Raw genomic sequence first — 22,956 nt, 5'->3', positions numbered from 1 at the left:
GTGTAAGATTGAAGTATTACTGTATGTGTGTGTGTTGTATATGTATATATATTTGCAGATATATATATATTATATGCATATATGTATATATATATATATATATATATATATATATATATATATATATATATATATATATATATATATATATATAATATATATATATATATATATATATATATATATATATATATATATATATATATATATATATATATATATATATATATATATATATATATATATATATATATATATATATATACATATTAGTTATAAAAAAGCCCATTAATCATAATTAGCCTTACTCTTTAATGAACTGAGACATTTATCTTAAAGAGTTGAAAGAAGAAAGCCCTACTGCATTTGCCCACCCACACACCACTGTATATGGAGAAGCTTCTCGCTCCTACATGAGATTCCTTTAGGGTGATTTTGTTTTTTTACAGTGATAATCTTTATGGTTCCTTCTAGATTGTGCTAACCTTTAAGTAAGAATGGCATCTTAATCATACCTTGGCATTTAGTAGGGGGTTATGATCTGCAATTTGTTAAACCCTTCAGCAGTGCCCTTGGGTAGGAACCAACAGTTTTCCAAGAACAGTGGGAAGAATGTGAGTACTGTCAAGCTTGGCACATGATGCTCTCTGCCTCATCCTCTTCAGTACCACAGCAACTTGTCTCTATGGAGACTTCCATGCACCCCTTGCCTCCCCTCCACAATCCAGAGGGTTCTGTGATCAGGGGTTCGCCCTTCACAAGTCTCAACCCCTTGCTCGTATGTCTCCCTCATCTTACAATCTCCCTGTTGTTGTTAAGGGAGGAGGAGGTTTTTGCTTTCCTTCCTGGCCTCTCAGGACATGGGAAAATGTCTTCATCTCATAATTGATAAGACTAGTGTTTTATCCACAAACAGATGACATGGCAAAGGTATGGATGTGTATATTTTTTAATAAAGATTTTTTCCTTCCCATCTGCACCCTTTTTATAGCCAGATCTGCTCTTCATCTATCCACAAAAAGTGCTCTTCTGGCCATGTTTGAGTTTGTCACAAGTTCATTTTTTGCTGCTTTTGTTATTATGTTATTCACAGGATGCAACCAATTCATATGGAACAAACCAACAAGGACCACTGACTTGAAATTCAAGCTTCCAAAGAATTTAGTGTTTATTTGAAAGAAATACCAGTAGGCAATAGGAAATACATTAATAAAGAGATCAGTTATTAGAAATGAAAAACACTGCATCTTCTTTTAAACTTCCAAGGCTCCAACTGCACAACATCCTCAGGGAGACTGTTCCGCAGTCCAACAGTGTGGGAATAAATGACCTCAGGAACTGAGAAGTTCGACAGCAGGGCACACTTACTGTATATTGGTGCTCCTCTTCAGCAAATCTGGTCGCCCTCAGCAGGAAAAGACGATCAGGAATCAATTGTGAATGTGAAAGATCTGTGTTAAAATACAGCTTATGAAAAATTGACAAACAGGAGACAATATGTCAATAGTCAAAGTCATAAATGTTAATGTTAGGAAACAGAAACCTACTACCATGATCCACTCTGTCTAAAAGAGATAAATCTCTGGCAGAAGCAGACTTCCACACCGCAGAACAGTATTCTAGTAGAGGAAGGGCAAATTACCTAAAACAGGTTGCCATGATTTTATCACTATTACAGGTTGACCATCACTAATCCGGCATCATTGGGACCTAGAGGGTGCCGGATTAGCCATTTTGCCGGATTAGCCATTTATTAGGCTAGAATACACGAAACACAGTAGCTAAGCACCTCATCTTACAATTAAAATATCCCATAAATCAGTACAAGTGGGTTAATAAAGAAAAGACAATTATCAAATACAGGTAGTGCTCAAGTTACGATAATTCGACTTTCGATATTTCGAGTTTATGATGGGGTTAGCAATTAATACCAGTACGAAAATATTTAGGAAATATTTTTAGATTTCGCGCAGGCGCAGGCAGCAAGCACAATCAGGCAGCGAGAGAGACCAACTTACAATAGAAAAACTTATTTTCCTCCATCTCTTTATTCCATCTGCTAGTTAAAAAAGTAAAAGAGAATGATAAAAGTATTGTTAGTAACGTTATACTCTTGCGTAAATGCGTACAGCCATAAACAGCCGAACGGGAAACTGTTGTTTTGCTAATAATCGTATCGGATTACAACTGTTTTGCTTGTATTTCAACCATCGTACGGTAATACACAATTACTGTACTTATGTTACAAATGACGTTAAGTACTGTACAATAGGACTGATATATTTTTTACGTTATACCCTTATTCGCTTTGGAGAAAAGATCGGCAGAGAAATATACTGCTACAGTAACTTTAAGCTGCATGTTGTAGCTGAAGCTGAGAAAACAATGTTCAAGCTGCTAATGACTATAAATTATCATGCATCGGCAACATAGATGAAACTCTACCGTAAATAAAACTGGAGAGAATGTATTTTAATCAAAACTACTGGGCATGAAAGAATACAAATTATTACTGTTTTCACGCCGATAAAAGATAAATACGTAAAGCTCGTATTATGATGAAATCAAGAGAAAATAGCGAACGGAATCTTGACTTTTTTACACAAAACAAACATGCCCCCAAAACGGCCAGCCGCGATTCCCGCGAACGTCATATATTAACGAAAAAATAACTAGATTAATTTCACAACGAGACGTATTTAAGTTATATTTCGACTTAAAAACACTTCGTATGACGAAAAATATCCGTGTCCCAAATAAATAAAGTATCCATATTCATTTACGCTAACTAGAAGCAAGAAAAGCTCTTTGAACTTTGTTAAATGCGGCGAAATATACACCGCGATACCGATTCCAAAAACAATACATTGATCACAATTTATAATACAAAAGCAATATGAGAATATACGCAATTGGAAACAATGTAGTAAAGCATAACTTTTAAAAGATCCATGAAAAAGATGCACATTCGTTATGTTGATGTTTGTATAACACTGTTAATATGTGAATAGAGTTCAGTAAAATGTAGGCTAGGCTACAAGTTTGTTGATGCAGCACAATGTGCCACCAAATTGAAGCGGCTGGCGAGCGAGTTAGCGCAGCGACCCGGTAAAGTTGAAAATTAGTGCGGGAACATTAGAAATTACTCTAGCCGAAATTTGTGCCGGATTACTGATTGTTCCGGACTACTGATTGCCGGATTAGTAATGGTCAACCTGTATAAATATGGGGCCTTATGTACAATACCTAACTTCTCTGCAGCATTTGCTGAAACTTTCATTACATGTTTCTCAAAAGTAAGATGTGAGTCAAAAGTTACCCCTAGAATAGTTAGAGCTTCAGACTCATTCAGCGGAGTCCTATCCAACTAAAGGGGAGGATGGAATGGAAAATCATTATGGGATCTGCTAATCAATAGTGTTTCTGTTTTACTAGAGTTCAGCCTCATACCCCATCAACTACACCATTCACTAATCAGGTCCATGTCATGAGATGGGCAGCTTCATTTCTTCTAAGTGACAACTCTACTACACCCACAAGTGTTGCATCGCCTGCATACTAAAGTTTTCCAGGCCAACAACCATATCAGTTGTATGCACTAAAAATAACAGTAGACCAAGAACACCACCCTGTGGAACTCCATGCACAATAGGTCTTGGTTCACTAAAGATCCCTTCCACAGCAACTTGCTGCTGCCTACCTGTAAGGAAATCTTAAAGTAATCCTAGAAGGTAAATAAGTGCTATGTGATTATCTAAATCAAAAGCAGCAATAAAATCTACTTGAATTTCCAAACACAAAAAAACCCTTATCAAGGATCTCTTGCAAATAGCTTGTCAACTATTAAAGAACATCATGGGTAACATGCTTCCTATAAGCATACTGACTATTAGCTAACAATCCTTTACATTCCACCTATTTATATAGTGGCATATAAATAAGTTTTTCAGCAACTTTGGGGAACACAGTAAGAATGGAAATTGGCCTGTAATTACCACAGCTTGCAGATACGCCATTCTTTGGAACAGGCACTGCATTACCAAGCTTGCATTCATCTACACAGATACTATGTCAATCTAAAAATCTATAGAATCTACTAATCTTGGGAGACAATGCACAAGAAACCTCTTTAAAAAAACAAAGGGAAGAAACCATCAGGATTTTCTCCACCCCATCTATCAAGATCATCAAGAATTTTCTTAACATCCTTAAAGTGAAATGAAAATTTTGTAAGAATAAGTTCAGGATGACAAGACAAACATCAGGGAGAGGGACATCCTTAGCAGACTGCTTGGCTTCAAAAGCTCAATGAAGTTCAGCCTTTTCCTTAGGGCCAGTAACAAATCTACCATCGCCTATTAATGTCAATTTGGTCCACCACAAATGTGGTTGAGGAATTCCTTCAAGTTTTCTCTTGAAGGAATTATTGTAATTTCTCTCAGCTATATGGTAAATTCTACTTGCAGCATGGCAAGACTCAACAAAAATGGTGTCATTTTCATGTCAACAATTCCACACCTTACTAAAAATAACCATCAGCATTTCATCTTACTTCTTTTTGGGATCTGGATTTGATACAGCATCTGAAATATTAAGTGCCTGACAAGCTTCGACAATGAGATTCCAATTGGCTCTAGATTTCAGCCAAACAGTTTTTTCCATTGGTGGCATTAAGAATATACTGACTGACAGATACGTCCATCTCAATGGCACAATGGTTGCAGGTGCCTATATGCTTGCAGACCTTGGACCTGACAATAGCTGGATCACCTGTGAATATGAGGCCTAATCTATTACCAGAAATATGAGTGGGTTCCTCAATTAGCTGGACAAGAGCATAGGATACACAAAACCCAAGAAATTAGAAGCAAAACTAATAAACACCCCTAACAACCACATCATAGTCAAAATCAACAGAACAACAAACAATAAAATCAACAACAGTATTGACATTACTGCTTTGCCTCTAGCAGCTGCTGCTGCTCCTTCTTCTGGGATGTCTTTTGAGGCCAAACTCTTGTGTTATCAATGCTCGCTGGTTCTTTTGCTTTCACCTTCATGAGTTCCTTGCAGTAATGGGCCTATATGATTGCCCCAATGCTCATTTCTCTCTTGGACTCTGCCCACTATTCTTGTTTGCTCCCTTGTTCTTTGCCTAAGCTTCATGGAAGACCCCAGAGACCTTTCTATGCCCTGGTATTTTCTGCATCTCCAGGGTTTCTTCTCTACTTCTTTGTTCCCTACAACTCATCCTCCTTCGATGTTTTGATGTTTTCTGATGATGTGCCCTTGGATGTGCTATGATCTTTGCCATCCAGGCTTCTACCACTTTGTCCTAGTTCAGTTCCTCACTGGCTTTTAACTCCTTTACTTAATGGTTCTGGCTCCCTTTGGCACTCCTAATGTTTCTGCCTTTTCAACTAGAAGCTGGGGAGTGGGTGCCCACTTGTTTGGGTGTCAAGCAAAAGAGAGAGCTGAACTGCTGGTAGTGGTCATCTTTGGCTTCCCTACAGTATTTGCTTCCTAACAAATCACTACTTCTGGAGTAAGGCCAAACTCTGTTGTGGCCTTCTGAGAATCCTGGAGGGACAAGATCTTAATTATTTTGCTTGTTGGCAATGGTGTTCTTCACTTGCATTTAGTACAAGTCTCCACTCTGCTCTGATATAACCCCAGGTATTTATGACAATCTTTTTGTCATCATATTCTTTTATCAAAATGGTTAATTTTCTCAGATGTCTGTGAAGAACTGCGGCTTGTGTGGGGATGCAACAGCTCAATGTAATCACAATGGCTTAACTGTCAGTCCTTCAGTTCTGTTCTAAACTGCCAGAAGTCTGGCCTGTTGTTGCCATTCTGTGGATCAGGAAAGGTCTGGCTGTCTTTGCATTTTTCACATTCAGGCAGAACAGACAGCACAAGAAGTTCTGGGTGCCCTTGAGGTTCAGATGACTACTTTTGCAGACTCTTATTTGACTGCAGCAGAGATGATTCCCAATGCTCCTGGTCTCACCAAACCAGTCACATGATCTATTCTGACTTGGATGTCTCTTGTTGCACGCAATTATCAAATGCAGCTGGGGGGGGGATAGCTCTCTGGAGGTTGTGGCAGCACTAACTGTGTGGACAGCAGGCCCTCTCCCTTAGCCTTTTCCCTAAACACTTAATAGAATTTATGGTTTTGTAAAATAAGCTGGTGTCTTGTCTGCTCTGGCCCTCTATTCTTATAATAACTGACTTCTCTCTGGAAAACACCAGTTGTTCCCCTCCCTTATCTTTTATGAGTTTTCAGCCCATCCACTCTTCAGGTTTCCTTTTTCACCACTTGCCTTGCATAGTTTCAAGGTCTACAATTAACCTCTTTATCATGACTTGACTGTGGTTCTCATGGCCTCAATTTGGGATTCTATCATACATATTCTTATTGCATTTACCCCCTAAGACTATGTTCCTGATAGCCCTTGACCTTGCTAAGTGTATTGGCAGACTCCATTCCCTTACAAGTTTTTCATCACAGCTGTTGGTCTTCATGAGAGACTTCATTTGTCCTGAGTCCATGGATGAGACTCACCTTCTAGTAAGTGCCTCATTGTTGGACTCTTTTGCTCTCAATTCATTTCCCTGCTCTTCTCTTGAGGTTAATCTTTGTCTTTAGGGCCTTTCAAGTTGTCCCTACAGCTGTTTCTGTCTTTTTGCTCTCTTGCCCTTTCATTCCATCCTAAAGTCACTGGGATTAGCTTGTCTCAAGAATTTTCTTCTGATCTTTCACTTGAATTGCCATGATCTGCCTAAGAATTTTTTTTTTATCTTTCACTTGAATTGCCATGATCTGCCTAACTTAAAACTCTTTCTGTGTTGGTTTTATCAGAATCCTGGTTGGGCACGGTTAGATGTTTTACAGGGGGTCCTTTAAACTCTCTGCTATACTTAGAGCAGGCTTTTAATCTCAGAAGGCTTCTGCCACAAGATGTGGAAGTTTGTCAGTTTGGCTGTCTTGGTAGTTTATGCATTACAGGTTAAGAGATCTCGGTCAATCATCTTTCTCCTCTTTATGACTTCATCGTTTTAGGAAATATGGAAGCTCCCCTCTTGAAGTACCTGTCTTTATGCCTAGGCCACTTGCAAATGCACTAACTTTGGTTGCAACTTCCACTGCATCCATCAATCACTGAAGCTATCTGGCTTTCTTAGTTCATCAATGGCTCCAACGTCTGCCATCTAGGGAGACTGGACTTACTGGATCTGAGATCTGAGGTTCATCTGCTCTATCCTCCCTCCTATGATACAATTCAAACTAAATGTGGTTTGTGGATTTGTATAAATAATATTTTTACAATAAAACAAGTTTACATACAAACCCATTAATCATAACTTTCAGCACCTCCTCTCTTCCCATCACTCTTCCAGATGGAGGCTGTCATGATGGAGTGTGATCTAAGTATGTACAGTAAAACTTTTTTTTTTTCAAGCTTTCAAGTTGGTGTGACTGGATATGCTCCATGTGGAAATGGATAATTACGATTAATGGGTTGATATATAAATTGTTTTATATACTGTTTTACTGAAATACTGTACAGTACATTGTTTCTGAAGTCTCTCTGATGAAAGTAATAAGTGGCAACATATACAGACTCAAAAGAGAACACTGCATTTTTTTGAGCTTCCACATTAATCTATAGTCAATCTTTAAATGATGCATCAGCCATGATTCAATAGCTAAACATAGTAAGGCAGATGTCCCTAGTGTTGGTACCAGACCAGTATTTATGGGTCAGCCACAAAACAGAAAGTACTTAACCCTTTGTGAGCGGGTGTCATTAACTGATGACTATTTATAGTTTTAGGGTAAACTCCGGGTATCATCCTCTGATGATCAACAATTCGTGCCATATAGTTTGAACAAATTTTGCAGGAAAAGTGTTCAGATCACTTCCATGGGCCATAAATGACTCATGACATCTCTTACAGCAACTAATAGTGAGTCTTACAGGAAAGGGAGATCAGTCTGCCCTACGTTTCATGGGGTGAATGTGCTGCAGCTCCCCATCCCAGGTTGTCTCACAAGTATTTTACAATATATATATTCAGAATTTGTTACTGATTTTAGTTATCTGTTATGATACTGAGTGAGCTGTAATTATAATTTTACAAAATAAAATAAAAAAAATTACTAGAAAAATCATTTATAACTTGGTAAAATTAGCATATTTTTTACGACTGTCTTGGTAAAGAGGTCCCGCATAGGGTCGGAAATATTTTAATCTGGCCAACCTTAAATTTAACCCGGTCTAGGGGTGTACTTAATATACATTTATAATGTCCTGTAAGGGTTAAAGACTAACTGGTGACTTAACAGGTGCTTGTGCAATGTAGGTTGTTATAAGTACAACCTACAGTCAACAAATAATTCTAGGAGGACGATTGTTGAAGGGTATCTGAACACCATTTCAAAGTATTTGAAGGTTGTCCCAATGAGAACAGAAGCTTGAATACATATAGAAATCATCAACAGTCAGCCAAGTCATCTTGCGGATTTTATAGTAAGTCACACTACTCATCCCAGGCATGAAAAACCCAATGACACCAGAAACACACTGGTATGTGGCTCTCAATATCCTACAATACTGTTAGTCATCGGTCATGTCTTGGGGTTCCTCTCTGCATAATCACCTCTGCAAAAATTTTTTTCCAATTTGTATTGATGCAGATAACACAATCACATCTTCTGGGCATGCTTCATCACAAAAGAGAATTGAGAGTACAACAGAGTCAGTCAAAGAAAGACTGCCAACGTTGGTGTGGCTTTATATAAGGAAGAATACGATATAACCTACACTTATCACAATCAACTGTAAAAACAGAAACAAATGCCATTTTAGTTACCAAGGCATGTGACTGTAACCATGTGAAACACTATGACTGACAAGGATGAACATGACAGCTAATGTTCACAAGTCTGGACATGGCCATAACTATATCCGAAGTTTTGGATGGCTGGGTTCCCTTGGATGGTTATGCACAAGGTTTGAAGTAGTAATCAGGAGAGGAAAGATATAGAATACCTCTAGCCATATTGTCTCTGGTCACACAGAATCATAAGCAAAGATAGATATTTACTAAACTTTACTACGTGCCAGGCTCCAATATAAAACCATAACCTTCATACACATATCCTTAGATAAAAAAAAAAGTCTAAAGCCACTGAAAAAGTTCCATTACTCTGTATTGCAGGAGTATCAGCACTACTACAAAGCACATGATTGAAGGAAAAAGTAATATATCCAAAACCTCATACCACTTTCATCTAACTTGGTACTTCACACTGGCAATTTAAATACTGTACTGGGAAAACATTATGGCCTGTATATAACATAAATAAAATATATTTCAGGTAAATTATTTTTTTAATCTATTCACACTATGCGTGAGGATTCAAACTGCATTCCAATCAACCTGCTCTGTAAGGTGAGACAATGACACAACCAGGATATATCAGAATTTCCTTTAAAGAATTTACAAAATCCTATGCACTGACATTTATTCAAATGGTTCTAATCTCACACTCTCAAATAGTAATCTCTTACAAAACTAGGGTAAAAAAATGAATTAATATTTTATGAAAAGTACAGCACACACTTTAAAAAAAAAATTTATATATATAAAATTATTATAAATCTTTAAATACCCTTAACCTCCTTTTATAAAGGCATATCTTGTGCTATAAATTAAGAACACAAATCTGGTGCATAATTAAAAAAACTAAAGTTCAAGAAACCAAACCTGCAATGTATGAGAAGAGGCCCTTTGTCATTTGAATATGCTTCATTTATACGACGAAGGAATGAAAGAACACCCGTAGGGTGCTCTGGTGCAATGAAGTCTTTCCAAAGAAGATAGTGATACTGCTGTACCTCCAGGCTCTGTGAATCATCTCCTTCTCCCCACTCTGCACGTAGAGTTCTGACCATGTAATCTGAAACAAATTGTGATTTTCAATGTATGATGTATATAGTATGTGTATATATATATATATATATATATATATATATATATATATATATATATATATATATATATATATATATATATATATATATATATATATATATATATATATATATATATATATAGGCAGTCCCTGGTTTATGTATATATATATATATATATATATATATATATATATATATATATATATATATATATATATATATATATATATATATATATATATATATATATATATATATATATATATATATATATATATATATATATATATATATATATATATATATATATATATATATATATATATATATATATATATATATATATATATATATATATATATATATATATATATATATATATATATATATATATTATATATATATATATATATATATATATATATATATATATATATATATATATATATATATATATATATTATATATATATATATATATATATATTATATATATATTCCGTTTTACACTGTGTCGTAAACTGAAAATCGTTGAAAATCGTAAAAATCCTAAGAAAACCTTACTTTAAATGCTTTTTATGGGTGTATTGAAACTGAAAATCGTAAAAAATGTAAACTGCATTTTTATTGAGTTTTCATAAAAAAAAAAGCTCAAAATTTTTATTATTCTGCCATTTTGGAGCCATATTTCTTCTGTCGGATCGGCATATGACATGTCGTAACCCCGGATCATGCGTTGTAAACCGGGAAATAATTTCTGATGAATATATTTGAAAAGCATCGTAACCTCGGAATGTCGTAAGCTGGACACGTCATAAACCGGGGACTGCCTTTATATATATTGGAATTATAAACCAGGTCCACTAAACGAATAAGGACATGCAGAGAATAAGTGATAAACAGAGAATAAGTGATAAAGAGATACCCTGAATGGATTCACAGCTGTCACACCACCCAAAGTTTGACAATAAACCAGTGTTGAGTGTCTTACATGGAATGCGACCCATTTGATCAATTCCTAGGAGTGCTACATAAAAGAATAGTACCCAAGTGCCTAAGAAATAGTCGTTGAGTTAATGCATGACAATGACATGAGAGCTCACCCAGGAAGAGATGAAACAGACTAGTTAAAAGACCTTTCCATTGGAAAGGAATTTACAAAAGATATTAGTAATTATGTTAAGAGTTGCAATACTTGCAACAGTTACAAGAGAAAAACAGATAAGGAAGTACCTCTAGGGAAATATCCCATCCCACAAACTCCATTTGAAAGAACAGCCATAGATTGAATAGAAATATATTAGTATGTATTGATGCTCTCGCTAGATATACGGAACTGATACCATTAACTAGTAAAGGTGCTAAGGAGTGTGCATTCGCTCTCTTTGATAAGATATTTTGTAGGTATTCTGCCACACAGCTCATTATATCTGATAATGGCACAGAGTTCATTAACTCATTAGTTCAAGAAATTTGTGATGCATTCAAAGTAGAAAAGGTAGTGATACAACCGTATCATCCAGCTAGCAATGGCTTAGTAGAAATGAATAACAGAAAAGCTCTAAATGCATTAAGGCATACAGTACGACAGGATCCTGATTGGGACATCAATTTACCTTTAGTCTAATTACCATTAAATGCTAGGTACCATACAAGTACTCAAGCAACACCCATAAAAGCTCTGATGGGATATGAACCAAGATTACCATGTGCATGGGAATTTCAAGGTAATTCATAAGCAATTACACAAAAATTTAGAGGAAGCTCAGAAGAATACAACAGACAAGCATCAAGAAGGATTAAAGCCAGTAGCTTACAAGACAGGGGATGAAGTCTACATCAAGAAGGAAGTACTGAAGTGGTAATAATTACTGTATATGTTAGCCACTAAATTCACAGGACCATACAAAGTCACAGACATACGAGAGTCTAAAGTGAAAGTGAAGGAAATAATTAACCTAATACCTTCCACATATGCTGAATCATTGGAAGAAAGAGGATTTTGGATAAATAAAGACAAAGTCAAGAGAACTAAGGAAGTCAAAGAACTAGAATTGATGGAAGAATTAAAAGAAATTTCAGAAGAAAAACCTAGGTATAAACCAAGAAATAGAAAAGAAAAGTCACATTTCAGTAATTATAATAAGAACAAACCTTCGTCGGTTGACTTAGGAATAAAAAAAAATTTTTTTTTGCACTGTTGCAATTCTTACTTTAATTACTTGGTTTTGTAGCAAAAATTTAGGGTTAAGCATACTAACTTCAAATTTTCTTTTTCCCTGACTAAAAGGGTAATATTTAGGAAATGAGGGAATTTAAGTAAAAACCTGAAAAGTAATAATTTCAGGAAGTTTATCAGTTATATTTTAGTTTTCTGACCAAGCATGACTAACATCTTTTAAGAAGGAATTTCTTAGATAGAAGAATACAGAAGAGGGGTAAAGACAGATGTTGAGTGATTTTAAGAAGGACAATTTTTTTTTTCTGCATTAATTCAGGCTTTACTGAAATAACTAACACACTTACTTTGTTCACTTCCTAGAATGTTTTAATTAATGAAAACTTATTGACTGTCATTACAGTAAATATAAAAGAAATTTACAAGCACTAATATCTTACCACTTTCTTTAACTGAGTTGCAAAGCCTACTTAACTTGGATAGCAAATTCCTTTTGCTTTACAGTGCATTTGAATGTCTTATTTCAACTTGATTGAAGAAATGTTTATGCTTATATTCACTTTGTCATTTTGTAAAATGTGTGATTTTTCTAAGAAGTATGCATTAGGAGTCCCCATAGGTATAATATTTTGCCTTACTTTAGCTAGAAGCTGCCAGAGTCAGCTGGGTAGTTAGACGAGTTTTTATAATGGAATTATAAACCAAGTCTAATAAACAAATAAGGACATGCAGAGAATAAGTGATAAACAGAGAATAAGCAATAAAGAGATACCCTGAGTGGATTCATAGTTGTCAGACCACCTGAAGTTCGACAGTAAATCAGTGTTAAGTGTCTTTTATGGAAACGTGACTGCCTTCAGCATCTTAGTGAAAATCCCCGATGTGAAAGTAACAGAGAAGGGCATAGATGAACCATGAACGATTTTCTTATATAAAGACCACACTGAAGATAACTGTATGTTCAAGCAATGTAAAGACAAATCCCAGATTGTTAGCAAAAGATCCCTCAGTGTATACAACATTGGAAACCAAGGCAAATTCATAATCTTAGCTCTGGATGCCACAAATGGAGCCTTGACACTGATAGTGACTTTTTTTAAGTGCCTACATTAATTTGAGGGGAGAAGCTACAGACTTAGGCTCCTCCTCTAAGGGTCTGGCTTATCTGCTTGGCCAATCAGTACCAACAGTGCCAGACCTCTAAGGACGTCCTATGGGAAGCCCTTGGCCAATGCCCAACAAGAGCACCCAAAGACACACCTTCAAGGGTTGGAATTCAGGCAGAAGGTGTTGTTTCCAAAAGGGAGCAATGCCCAATTATACACAGGGATTCTATATAACATCTCCAAAATCAAAATGGAATAACTAGGAGGAGGTGCTAAAAACAGGGGTCAGAGAATATACGCAGAAACACAACAGACTGAGAGGAGGGCGAGAGGTCACAAAAAAAGAGGGGACTGTGAGTGGTCTGTGGAGGTGACACTGCAAGCCTCATGCATTTGTGGACCTAGATGAAATTTCATGAGTGCCCAGACACTAAACGGAGATAAATTGTAAGTACAATGTAGGCAAGGCTACTGTATATATATATATATATATATACCATACTGTAGGCTACACCAATTCTTGTTTGTTATTCAATTTCTCTTTGTACTGAATTATTGTAAGTCACTCTGCATGAACCTCCAGAATTAGCTGATATTATTAATAATTACTATAGTGTGTATGTATACAGTATACTTTATAGTGTAGGCTAGGCTACCATATATGTATACATGGTATTGAATACCCTAGTGTAGGCTAGGGGTATATTTGGGATATGTTTTTTCCAACAAAAGATGGGTTTTTTTAGAACCTAACCCCAACATAAGTAGGATATTACCTGTATAAGCATTTTCAATTTTCTTTTGTTTGTTTGAACTATCAAAACAGGCAGTTCTAAGTATTTTTAAAGGGATTCTAATTATTCGCGGATTTTAGCTATTCGCGGTGGGGTGTGGTATGCATCCCCATAAATACGGGGTTTAATATATACATATATATAGATATCTACAGTATATATATATATATATATATATATATATATATATATATATATATATATATATATATATATATATATATATATATAAATATATATATATATATATATATATATATATATATATATATATATATATATATATATATATATATATATATATATATATATATATATATATATATATATATATAGAGAGAGAGAGAGAGAGAGAGAGAGAGAGAGAGAGAGAGAGAGAGAGAGAGAGATATAGATATAGATATAGATATATCTATATATATAATATATATATATATATATTATATATATATATATATATATATATATATATATATATATATATATATATATATATATATATATATATATATATATATATATATATATATATATATATATATATATGTATCTATACATCTATACATATATCTATATATATATATATATATAGATATATAGATATATATATATATATATATATATATATATATATATATATATATATATATATATATATATATATATATATATATATATATATATGAGGCATGCACTGAATAACCTGGTTTGGGCACACCCCTCAATTTTCGTTTTTTTAAATAAAATCGGTTTCACAATATAAACTTTGGTGTGGAATGGCACGAAACCTTGCTTGCCCACTGTAAACGTGTCCTTAAGCCATTTACTGTATAAATAAGTACTACTCTAAACGTGTAACTTACTTCTTCGTTTTCGGGCCAGTACCGCACAGGAAAGACCAGGTTTTACCACTTAAGTCACGTGAGTCACTCACCAGCCAATGCCGTGCAAGCTTTGCGGGTGACACCCCCATTGCAAATAGACATCCCGGTTTATAAACAACAAAGTTACGCTCTTGTTTTTGTGGTATTTTGAACCGGTTGTTGTTACTTTGACATCATTTTTTCATAATAGATAATGGAAGAACGTCGTAGTGATAGTGGCAGTGATCGAGAAGCGGAGGACAAAGCATTGCATGGCAGTGAAATGGAGGTTACTTCTTCCCAGAATGCGGAGCTTAGAAGAAGGGGGAGACCAAACAGTGGTGGCGGCCATTTAAAAATGGAAAGCGATAGTGACATTTCTGTAGACGATAGTGATCGTGATCCTGATTTTATCGCTAGTTCTGTGCTCGATAATGACTGCTTCACTTGATAAATCAGAGGGTAACCCTAAAAAACGAAAGAAAGTTGGTGAAAAGAAGGGAAAGGGTAAGGCGAAACCGAGTGTTGGGGGCAGTGTTGGTGATGGTGACGCCTCTGTTTGGCCTTGCAGAAGTAGGCCTAAGCTTGTAAAAAGCGAGGACTATGCATACATTTTGTTTGCTAGTGAAAGTGAAGATGATAATGGTAATCAAAGCCCCCAGAAAGAAAGGGGTGAGGTTGTGGGGGAGGGTGGTGAGGCAAGTGGTGTTGGTGACCTGAGTGTTGGTGTTGGGGAAAGGATCGTGGGCCCTTCAGGCAGTGGTGCCCCTATGCCTGTTGCTGCTGTTAGTAATAGTGATGATAATGATGATGGTAACATTTCTGGAGCAAGGCCAAAGAGCCAAGTGCATAAAAAATGGCGAAAATCAGAAGTACATGAAAGTGAGTGGTTGGTAAATGTGGCTAAAAGAAAACGTAATTTGGGGGAAGAATATGTCAGTTATAGAACAAAGAAAGTTGTGCCTGCGAGGAAAGTAGGGCCACCATGTAAAGATGGGTGCTATGTTAAGGTTGGCCATGATAAGTGTAAGAAATCCATAAGTGTTATTGGGGCATTGGGGATTATAAGCAGAATGAATATTTGTTGCATTGTCTTAGTGAAGTGGCTTTTAAGCGAAAGTACACGAAACAAGATGTGTCAAGGAGGCCAGATAAGCTTATTTACACAGTAACTCATGCTGGCAACGAGTATGAAGTGTGTAGGGATGGGTTCATGAACATTTTTGGTTATTAAAAAAGGCAAGCTTGAACACATTGTGAAGAAATTTTGCGACACAAAGGCTGAATCTGGTGTGGTCCCTGAGGACCTAAGAGGCAAGAAAGAGTCAGTGAACAAGATTGTGGGACCCCAATTAGATGCCGTGCAAGAGTATATTGGTAATTTGCCGGTTGTTTCAAGCCATTACATGCGGGCAAAGGCACCCTTACGGCAGTGCCTTCCAGCAGGTGGTTCCATTTCTGGATTGTATGCCGAGTACCAGATGTGGATGCGCTTTAAACATCTGGATGTGTGGGTTGTCAATGAACCCTTCTTTCGTAAAGTATTTACTAAGAATTATAACATTGAATTTGCTTCCCCAAAAATGGATGAGTACAACTTCTGCTGTGAGATGGACATCAAGATTGCCAAACTTCAAGATGCTACCAGTGCAAAGCACCTGAAGAAGAGAATGGCCCTTGAAAAGAAAAAGGAACAACACCTGGAGGATGCAAGAACTGCACAGATGTTGAAAGACCCTGTGAATAAGGCATACTATACAAGCAAACTGTATTTCCGCAACTTCTGTATCTTCGACATCACCAATAATAAGGCCAATATGTTTGCTTGGAACGAAACTTCGGGCCATAGAGGGCCGAATGAAATGATCAGCTGCATCCTAAGGTGGTTGCAACATGTGCTGGAGACAGAGGGCAAGCCTATCACCAAACTTTGCATCTTTGCTGACAACTGTGTGGGCCAGAACAAGAACATTTATGTGATTTTGTTCTTTCTGCAGCAGATCCAGAAAAAACTTTTGAAGAGGGTCGACATCATTTTTTTAGTCAGTGGCCACTCCTTCATGCCATGTGACCGTGCTTTTGGGGTCATTGAGAAGGTCTTCAGGAAGGAAGCATACATCTGTAGTGTTCCGGAGTACATCAAGCTCTTTAAAAAGCATGCAAGAGGAATGCATACAATGCATTCGAAATGGACAGGACTCACTTCATCGATTTCAAACCCCTTGAGAGTTGTATAACAAACAGGTCCAAAGGTGTTTTGGCTAAGGGCAAACAGTTTATCTTGAAGGAGAAATTCAAGGGAGGGTTCTTCATTAAGAACCATTACAAGTTTCAAGACATCGACATGAATTACATCGACTTACATAAGGGTCAACAGCCTTCCAAGCCACAGGGCCGTGGAAGGCCACCTCAAGATGAAGCATTGTTGTTAGCTAATGCCCCCCTCACCTTTAAATACCCAACTGAAAGGAAGAAGAAGAAGATGAAGAGTCTAAGGTCCATTCTCTGCATGATTCCTGACCCCGAAGCACTGGCATGGTTCACTGAATTGCTTGACATGCAGGCTGCAATTCATGCCATGTCTCCTGATGATGGCAAGGATGATGACGATGTCGAGTCTGATGATGAATTGTCAGAATATGAAGAAAACCCAGGCAACGACCTTCTTACTGAGGCCTCTGTAATCTTCAACCCAGATCCTAATACTGAGGTCGAAGAAGAAGAAGAGGAGGACAGTGACTAGCAACCGACTAGTCCTCCCCTGCCTGCCCGCTTGTTGACGACCATGGACCGAAATTGGACTTCGAGAACAAGACACTCTAAGAATAAGAGGATGGTAAGTGTTGACAATAAAATTCCTAGGTTATTTTGGGGGTTTGTGGGGTCCAGAAGATGGAGTCTTTCATAGGTACAGGTAAATAGTTTAATGTTATTTTTTTTTTTGCATTAGTATTCTTATTTTTTACTTGTCTTTTATTACTGTTTAATTTTTTGTGATATTGATATTATTTTTTGCTTGTATACTTTTATTACTGTTACATTGTTGCAAGACTGGAGTGCTGCTGCATACTTGTACCAAAAGACAATTTTTAACTTACGTGTGACTAGTAGTGTTGAATTATCTCCAACTTGGAATTATTATTAGTGATACCTGCTAGCTACTAGTAGGAGCTACTAGTAACAAAAAACAATACTAACAAACACTTACTGTTAGTAATAAGGAAAATTGTTGCACTTACCTGATACTCATTCATTATGATTTTGTTTTGTTGTTTTGACGAATTGGACTCATTTTTTGCTATTAATGCCTACTAGTAGGAATAAGTAGCAAGTAGCAGTCATACACAAACACCCAAGCTGAGCATGTATTATTATACTATGTTGTTTTTTGTACCTGTACAAATTGTTTTAATTGAATTTTTTTTTGGAATAACAATCTTCTTGCCAATTTCTTACTATTTGCAACTAGTAGCAAGTAGTAGGAAATTCTTACCACATTAACTCTCTGGGAAGGGAAATGCGTCTAAAACGTTTTAACATTTCACTTTTTGAGTTTGGGGCTCCTTTTATGCACATAAGTTCACAAAAGTAAATTAATATCTGAATTTGCTACTTGTTGGTGTCACTTAAGACACTTCTAGTAGCTAATGAACATTCCGAAAATTGTATCTGGGCTACTTAAACCAATTTACTATTACCAACCAACAAATTCTCAATCGGAAAGTTACCTGTCGAGTATATAAGTGGTGAAAAACCATGTTCAAAATTTTTCAAATGCTTAAAAATGCCATAGCACATTCAGTTATTGCTACTTTCTAGCTTCTAGTAGCAAAAGTTGTAGTCTAATTTTTTTACTACCCTAGCATTCAAGCGCACTAAATCTGCAACAATTTTCATATAAACATTTTTTCTGAGAAACAAATAATAATGTTGCTATGGCATTTCTAAGTTTTAAAACTTTGAACATGATTTTCTCGCTTTTTTAAAATGTGGCCAAACTTGGTTATTCCAGTGGATGCCGTATTCGCGGGGGATGTGTCCCACACCCCCCCGCAAATAGCTAAAATCCGCGAATAATTAAACCCCTCTAAAAACACTTAGAACTGCCTATTTTGATAGTTTAAACACTGAAAAACCCTGTCAAAATGCATATACCTGAGTTTTTCAATAGTTTTATCACAAAAAGTGCATTTATTCATGAAAATTATATGAAAATACAGTAATTAGTGAATATTTCTCAGTGAAAAATACCGCGAATGGGCGAATTTTCTGCAATGATGGCTAGATATGTTCCACAGTGAAACCAGCGAATGCATGAGTCCATGAATCATGAGAACGCTGAATATGGGGGTTTACTGTGTGTATATATATATATATATATATATATATATATATATATATATATATATATATATATATATATATATATATATATATATATATATATAATGTATATATATCTATCTATATATATATCTATACACACACACACACACACATATATATATATATATATATATATATATATATATATATATATATATATATATATATATATATATATATATATTACATATTTTTTTTTTAAATGTGAAAAACCACTCTTCAATGGTTGGCCATGCTGCGTGGCTTCAAGAAAGTATTGGTTATACTGTTTACATTCAGACTGACAGGGAAAGTGTTTCTGGGAGGGTGGGGGAAGCCTTGAGAAATTTCTATGGTTGGAAGGGGGGTAGGATGGCTTGCATGTCAATTTCTTTTATATGCTCCTTTAACGGCACATCACTGCTCTGCTTAAAAAAAAAAAAATGCTCTGACTGGAGAAAAACCTACTTTTGGTGGCTGTTGTAAGTCCTCATACCCAATTGCCTTCCGTGACAAAAATGCATGTGAATCTGTGGTGGATGTTTTCTTTAAAAAAAAGGCCAATCAAACAATGAACAGGCTGAGTAACATTTGAGAATCAAGCAGACTGAAATTGTATTGAAAGTATGATGATCAATATATCTAGTATAATCAGTATTACTATATGGATGAAACCTACTCATATGGAACAGGCCCACAGACTTGAGATTCAAGCTTCCAGAAAATATGGTGTTCGTTAGGAAGAAGCAAGAGGAAGTAAAGGGAAATACAGAGAGAAGAGATACCACTTATTAAAAAAGAAATAAATTAATAAAAAGATAAAATGTATAAAATGCAGGAAGAATAATATTAGGGTAGTAATCCACTGCATTTTTGCTTGAATTTCTGAAGTTCCAATTGCATGACATCCTCTGGGAGGCTGTTCCACAGTCCAATAGTGTGGGATAAAGGACCACTGGAACTGAGAAGTTTGACAGCGAGGCACACCTACTGATAAGACAATGAAACTAGATCTAAACAAATTCGTTGATTTGGGAATAAAGCTTTAAGAATATTAGGAGTCAGATGACAAGATAGATCTGAAATGTTAACATTTGAAATTGCAGATGTTTCACATGTAAATGGGATAATGCTGGATCACCTTAGATTCTATAAATAATTTCCACCAGTCTTAAACTTCCATAGTTATTCACTGCTTAAACAAATGCAATAATGATAAAACATATAAAGTTACTTCATCTATCTTTGTTACCAAAAGACCTTCTCTTATGTATTAACCCTTAGTGGATGGATTGAGCCTCAGTGTGAAGCAAAACAGGTTTGGGGAGGTGGACGGATTGAGCTTCAGTGTGAAGCAGAATTACGCACCACTGTTATAGTAATAATGATTCAAAACAAAGGTGCCAATACTTCTATATGCTATAAATTCATTAATGGCAACTTTTATACAGACGTGAGAGTTAGGACAGTATCAGTAATGCTTGTGACCTCAAGGGGGAAAGTACTGCATCTCTCTCTCTCACATGAGTCTTTTTGTAAATTTGCTTGTAAATATACGAAGGGGCTGCTGTTGTTTTTTGTTTTTGTCTTTTACGATAGTGTCAGTTGTAAATGTAATTTTACAGAGAAAATTGCAAAGAAATATTAGAAAAAGCACGTAAATGTAAAAAAAAAAGTTACTGAATCTTCCTTCTCGTAAATTTATGTGAATATTTTACAACAAATATGCCAAAAATTTGTTACTGCTTTTATTTCTTATCTGTTTTGATATTGTGTGAGCAGTAATAATAATTTTACAAAATACAATGAATTTATCTATTAGAAAAAACATATATAAGTTGCTAAATTTTACAATTGTCTTGTAAATGAGGCCCCGCAAGGGGTTGTAAATAGTCATTTTCAATTTCTCATGGAAGGTGGGGAAAATTTTTTAGAATTTTTTTATTTATACAGTGTGAATGTACGTGTCATTCTCTTTCCATTGATGTGATTTTTTTTTTATTTTGCCGACCTCAAAGTTTCCCCGGTCTGGGGTGCGGCACATTGATAAATTATGCCGTCCCTTAAGGGTTAATGTGCAGTTGTGACTAAAATACTATACAGTATTGAGATTCACTGTCAGTGTGCTGAAAGATCCTAACATTAACACAGCACCATACAGATATGATTTTCAGAGGCCTGAAAACAGATAGATTTGAAACATTATTTGAACAGATAATGAGAAGGGGTGGAATAACCAGACAAAAAAGTGGCAAGATGCTTAACCAAGGGAAAGGCACCAATAATCATCAAGTAAGAAAATTATAAACCTTGGACCAGAAGGGAATTCAGCTAAAGAAAGGAGACCAATCAAAAGCCATCAAATCCTACAAAGAAGAAAACCTGCCAAAAATCATGTAAAAGGAAGATATCAAATGATTTAATAGATCTAAAGGGATACCTACAGTAGCCGTAAATAAATCAACCAAACTTTTTTGGGTATTACACCCTAAATTTCATTCTATATTTACAGCTTCCAAATGATTTACGTAATTCATTGTCATCAGAATAAATTTACAGGTATCTGATATCAAAACAATGCTGATTAATTTTTGCTTTCATAACTGTATCAGTCTCCATAATTTCCTTCTGTGACAGTAATTTTATATGTTTAGTTTAACATTTCAGTGAAAGCAAACACTATTGTAAAATTATTACTCATAATACTGTAATTTCCAAATAAGTAATTCTGACATCATAAATAAGCAGTACAATTATGAAAATGCAGATGAAACAGAAAACAAAAAGTAATCAAACATGTTCTGTATTTCAAACAACTGTAGTGAGTTTCTTACTGCAGTGAAACAACTTACCTGAAAATGCCTTTTCTTTAACCAAGTGAACTGTGATGTTTCCAAAAGTCTTGGGTTGACCTGCTTCTGGCCAGTATTTCACACACTTAATCTTTCCCGTTTCCTCCAAGTTTGTTAACATTACACACACACCACATCCCTGTTCAACCAACATACGCCAAAAGTCATCAACAGTTGCATCCATTGGGCCTGAAATATAACAGAAAATATAAAAAGAACTTGGTCAAACAACAAAAAACAATCTTAAGAGTATATCAGCTGTTACTAGAGATGGTAAACATCCCATTACTGCACTCACCTGCCTACCCCCCCCAACCCCATCACACACATTGTGTTATATTTAACATTTTAGAACATCGCTTTATGACATAAAATTTTTTCTGTCCACCACAAAGAAATAAATGAAGATATCTTTAGAGTTCCATAACAGTAATTGAGTTTGTTTCAAAACACTATATTTTTCATGTTACCAAGTAAAAATATATGCAGGATCTTCAGAATAGTGAAACAATATTATCAAGAACTTCATTTACAAAGAAATGTCAAGTGAAAATTTCTATATTGTCAAATTGGAAAATCAATACAAAACAGAAAAGTGCAACATAAAAAAATACAATAAGAGCAAGGCAATTGCGCAATTATCATTCATGTTTGTGAAAACAATCATGCTATCAATGGGACAGGTTCTAGAAACTGGTTTATTCTAATATGCTGCAAAGAAATAAAAAGTTTGTAAAAATATGAATATCACTTTAAGAATATACATTTTTGGCCATTTATAAGGAAGTTTGTCTGGGTATAATAGCAAA

The 22,956-nt window shown here is 35.4% G+C and overlaps 1 protein-coding gene across 2 annotated transcripts in view; it reads right to left on the bottom strand.

Annotated features, from left to right (window-relative positions):
• The window catches only part of Ptp69D (Protein tyrosine phosphatase 69D), a 752,166-nt gene that overhangs the window by 180,684 nt on the left and 548,526 nt on the right, over positions 1-22,956 (bottom strand). For both annotated transcript variants that reach the window (XR_010849719.1, XM_067084316.1), the window contains exons 17-18: positions 22,148-22,336; positions 9,781-9,973 (exon numbers count right to left, since the gene is read on the bottom strand). Coding sequence is in view for 1 of the 2 variants with exons in the window: in XM_067084316.1 (XP_066940417.1) it covers positions 9,781-9,973; positions 22,148-22,336 (382 nt within the window). In the remaining variant the exon portion in view is untranslated. The remainder of the gene's footprint in view (positions 1-9,780; positions 9,974-22,147; positions 22,337-22,956) is intronic.

Source organism: Macrobrachium rosenbergii, chromosome 41 (assembly GCF_040412425.1).
Source record: "Macrobrachium rosenbergii isolate ZJJX-2024 chromosome 41, ASM4041242v1, whole genome shotgun sequence".
Taxonomy (NCBI): Eukaryota; Metazoa; Arthropoda; class Malacostraca; order Decapoda; family Palaemonidae; genus Macrobrachium; species Macrobrachium rosenbergii.
The sequence above is the reverse complement of the archived record's forward strand: the minus strand, read 5'-3'. Positions and strand labels throughout refer to the sequence as shown.